This window comes from Bufo bufo, chromosome 2 (assembly GCF_905171765.1).
Source record: "Bufo bufo chromosome 2, aBufBuf1.1, whole genome shotgun sequence".
Lineage (NCBI taxonomy): Eukaryota > Metazoa > Chordata > Amphibia > Anura > Bufonidae > Bufo > Bufo bufo.
Genome location: NC_053390.1, coordinates 391,373,623 through 391,378,198, shown reverse-complemented (window position 1 = coordinate 391,378,198; position 4,576 = coordinate 391,373,623). Strand labels below are relative to the sequence as shown.

The 4,576-nt window shown below is 45.7% G+C and overlaps 1 protein-coding gene across 1 annotated transcript; it reads right to left on the bottom strand.

The window, feature by feature from the left end:
* Window positions 1-1,953: 1,953 nt before the first annotated feature.
* LOC120990891 (E3 SUMO-protein ligase ZBED1-like) lies at window positions 1,954-3,752 on the bottom strand. Its single transcript, XM_040419777.1, has 2 exons — window positions 2,298-3,752; window positions 1,954-2,097 (listed from the first exon to the last, which is right to left on the bottom strand). The coding sequence occupies exons 1-2, from the start codon at window positions 3,750-3,752 to the stop codon at window positions 1,954-1,956; spliced, it is 1,599 nt and encodes a 532-aa protein (XP_040275711.1).
* Between the last annotated feature and the right edge of the window lie 824 nt (window positions 3,753-4,576).

Below are 4,576 nucleotides of genomic sequence, written 5' to 3'. Positions count from 1 at the left end.
CGTCAGTGTAAAAATACAAAATGGATCGGACGGACAGTCGCATAATAGAAAACCATTCTCCATCTCCTCTCCACTCCAGTGCTGCTAAAAGCTAGAATAATATCATATATTCTCATTAATCATCACAGTGAACTTAGAATATATGATATTATACAATTACAAATATACATATTATAACAAAATGTTACATTCATTGATCGTTTGCAATTGCCACGACCTGGCGACCACTGCCAGTCACCTGCCACGACGGCACCCCACCAGTCAGTCAGTCACAGTGACTGAGTGCGTTCCGTTGAGGACGAGAGTGGCATAACTGGCGTTAACCGTTAAGTAACTGGTCTTGTTGACAATGACAGGGATGGAGTTGGAGTAACTCGTCGTGAGGGAGGGGTGGGGAGGAAAAAGGGAAAGGGGAGGAAAAAGGGAAAGGGGAGGAAAAAGGGAAAGGGGGGGGGAGGGGAAGGGGGGGAGGAAAGAGGGAAAGGGGGAGGGGGGGGGGAAGGGGGGAGGGGAAGGGGAAGGGGGGGGGGGAAAGGGGGAGGGGGGGGGGGAAAGGGGGGGAGAAAGAAAGAAAGACACAGAGACAGACAGACACAGAGACAGACACTCACAGAGACAGACACAGAGACAGACACAGAGACAGTCAGACAGACACAGAGACACAGACAGACAGACACAGAGACACAGACAGACAGACAGACACAGAGACACAGAGACACAGACACAGAGACACAGACAGACAGACACAGAGACACAGACAGACAGAGACACAGACAGACAGACAGACACAGAGACACAGACAGACAGACACAGAGAGACACAGACATACACACAGACACAGAGACAGACACAGAGACAGACACAGAGAGCGGTAAACGGAAAAAGAGATAGAGAGACTGAGAGGGAGACAGAACGAGAGATAGGGAGACGGAAAGAGAGATAGAGAAAGACAGAAAAAAGGAGAGAAAGAAAGAAAAGAAAGAGAAAGGAGAGAAAGAATGAGGTAAAATTGAGGAAAGGACTAGTAGGACTAGGAGCCGGAGGAGAGGAAAAGTTCTCCTCCTTTCCTCCTCTAGTCTCTCCCCTTTCCTTCTCTCTCTCTCTCCCCTTCTTTCCTTCTCTTGGAGAAGGAAAGAGGGAGAGGGAGGAAGGAAAGAATGAGGGAGAGGGAGGAAGGAAAGAATGAGGAGAGAGGGAGGAAGGAAAGAAAGAAAGAATGAGGAGAGAGGGAGGAAGGAAAGAAAGAAAGAAAGAATGAGGAGAGAGGGAGGAAGGAAAGAATGAGGAGAGAGGGAGGAAGGAAAGAATGAGGAGAGAGGGAGGAAAGAAGGAGAGAGGGGAAAAAAAAGGAAAGGAGGAGAGAGAGGGAAAAAGGGGAGGGAGAGGGAAAGGGAAAAGGGGAGGGAGAGGGAAAGGGAAAAGGAAAAGCGGAGGGAAAGGGGAAAGGGAAAAGGGGAGGGAAAGGGAAAAGGGGAGGGGAAGGGAAAAGGGAAGGGGAAGGGGGAAAAGGGGAGGGGAAGGGAAAAGGGGAGTCTGGCAGGGGAGACAGAGAAATAAAAAATTTCAGTGGCAGAGACAATGCTATAAACAAAATCTATAAAATTAAAAACACTGCTCAGCATTTGGGAACATGTAGATTTTTCTGTAAGAACACCAATTGATCTACATGGTCTGGTTTGAGGGCGCTTCTTTTTGCAGTTACCACATCTCCTGCAGTGGAGAAAACCCGCTCTGCAGACACGCTTGTACCTGGGATACACAAGTATTGCTTTGACAGCCGAGAAAGGAGGGGAAATATGACCTCATGCTCACGCCACCAGTTCAAAGGGTCCTCAGTGAGAGGCAGAGGTGGGGCTTTACAATAGTTTTCCATTTCCTCTTCAGCCTTGGCATAGGGGGTCTTTTTGGGTTCTATTGTACCTTCAGTGTCAGTGAAAGACTGTCCCAGCAAACTCACGAGCAGCGATCTGGCCTTTTTGGGAGGAGATGTGGAGAATGGTTGTCTTCGATGGGTGAACTGTCCTCTTCTTCCAGAGTTCGTTTTCTTCTAGGCACTTGATGATCCTCTTGTGTCCTCTCACTCTCATCTGATGTAATCTGTGTTTGAACAAAAAAGAAACGGAAAAAAAACAATAAGTAAAAACACAAATGTCAATGCCTTTGATTCTGATGGGGTGATGAAAAAGCACAGGAAACGGACAGTACAGTTCCCGCACCGCATCAGATTCAGAAGCGTGGTAGTGCTACTGTCGTTTCAAGAAGAAACATGATGGAATTCTTCAAATTAATTTAATTACCTCCAAGGATGCAGCTTCCTCAGTGACTCCTTTAAATATCGCCAATCTTTCTTCATCTGTGAGGATGAAAGGCAGTCCCTTAAAGCGAGGATCCAGTGCAGAGGCTGTATGAAGGATCTTCTTCTCGGCCTCACTGCTGTACCTCTTCTGGAGATCTGTTCTAATAGAATTCTTGATCTCATGGATCATGGGTGTGTCTCCCATCGTGTCTGTCATGCTCTGGAGAAGTTGTGCATTTATAGGGGCAATGAGAGAAACTGTTGGATTGCGCTCTTCTGACATCAGCATGGTTGCATCCTTCATTGGCTTTAATGCACTCACGGCGTCCTCTGCATTTGACACATCTGTTTCGTTTAGAGTGCAGAGATCGGACTCTCCTCTTCTGACTTCTGGAGACAGCAAGGTGGCACAGACTGCAGGTTGTTGTTCCAAGAACCTCTCGACCATGTCGTATGCACTGTTCCATCTTGTTGCCACATCAGTTATCAGCTTATGATTCTTCAGGCCAAGACATTTCTGTTTCTCTTTTAGACAGTGGCTTGCTCTAGTGCTGCGGTGAAAGAATGTGGATATCCGACGTACTCTGCCAAGAAGCCTAGAGAGAGTGGCCACTTTCAACGCTCGCTGGGATGCAAGATTCAGTGTATGGGCGAAGCATTTCACATGGGGGAATTTTCCAACTTGAGCTGCAACTATCATGTTTGATGCGTTGTCGGTCACAAGCACTACAGATTTATCGGACAGCTGCCATTCTTCCACAACATGAGAAAGTAGCTCTGCCAGATGAGCACCCGTGTGAGACTCATAAATGGCTCTCGTTTGCAGTACATGCGACAAAATCTGCCAGTCCTTACTAACGTAATGTGCTGTTATTGTAACATAAGACTCTGTCGTGACTGAAGTCCAGGAATCACACGTTATTGCGACTCGACTTGCTTGGCTCATTGATGCAATTATCTTAGCTTTGGTTTCATGGTAGAGTGCAGGTATGACGTTTTCTGTAAAGTGACTTCGTGACGGGATCTTGTAACGCGGCTCTATCGTCTTCAAAAGGTAGCGAAACCCACTGTTTTCCACAACAGAGTAAGGGCGCAGGTCCTTCGCTATGAAAGCTGCCACAGCTTTTGTTATTCTCTTTACCTTTTCAGAGTTGGGCGGCAAAGTTGACTGTAACATTGCATCAATTCTTGGCTGATCTGGGTTCATTTCCTTGGTGGTGGTGGTGGTGGTGGTAGGTTTTAGCATTTCTGGGTGAAAACGGCTGACGTGGTTTCTCAGATTAGTAGTATTCCCTAGATATTTAATTTTTGTGTGACAGATTTTACACACAGCGTATGACTTGTCCAATTCGTGCTTCCTACTTTTTTCATAAAAGCCAAAATGTTCCCAGATGTTTGCTTTTAAAAAGCTAGGTGCATTTTTTATCTCTCGTTCCTTTTGTTCTACTTCTGCCATTTTTATTTACTAGCAAATGCAATGCATGCCAGGCATCTATGTGAATTTGTGAGTAGGGATGACACAAGTCTTGACGTGACGATGATGTTGTCAAACTCTGTCAGTTTAAAAAATAATAATTTGAGTGACTAAGCCTAAAGCCTGCCACGAGATCAACAGAAAAAGTAACACGTTTCTTTCTAGTATGTATGTAATTGTATGATATGTAAAATCCTCATTTATTATTCTACCCCCCACACACGCAGTTAGTCGCATTCGCTGTCAAGTGTCAACTATCATTATTCATCATGTGTAAAAGAAAAAATGCGCCCTGGCCCCTCATCTCGTCTGCCGCCGGTGGTTGGTCAACTCAACTGGTGGTCATGGTCATTGGTCAATGCATTGGCATTGCAATGGTCACAGTCTCAGAGAGTCAGCGACAGCCGGTCACATTATATCGCACTCTCTCTCCTTCTCCAATCTGGTACACTGGCATTATTTGAGATCACAAACTGGCTGCTACAACACAACAACAACATGTCCCGCCAACATCCCCCCCCCCCCCCAATGACATAATGCCAGTGCCACCCATTTCATTAATTCTGGTTTTATGCATCATTTGAATGTCTTGTCTTGGTGATTGATTCACAATTCACAAGTTCATACTTACCTTGTTTGTATTTGTAATATGATGCTTTTTGGTTTTGCTCATCATTACTGCCCCACACACAATGCACTTGCCTTGCAGTGCAGCTGCAGCATGTGTGGGGCTGGGGCAGTGATGAGCAAAACCATAAATCAAAAAGTATCAATAAAGTTGTGATCAAACAATCATCATTCATCAC

Bases quoted from the DNA above. Each gene is read 5' to 3' on its own strand.
- LOC120990891 (XM_040419777.1), bottom strand. From the start codon at position 3,752: ATGGCAGAAGTAGAACAAAAGGAACGAGAGATAAAAAATGCACCTAGC. The intron at 2,098-2,297 runs GTAATTAAATTA...GTTCAAACACAG, and splicing joins AGGAAGCTGCATCCTTGGAG to ATTACATCAGATGAGAGTGA.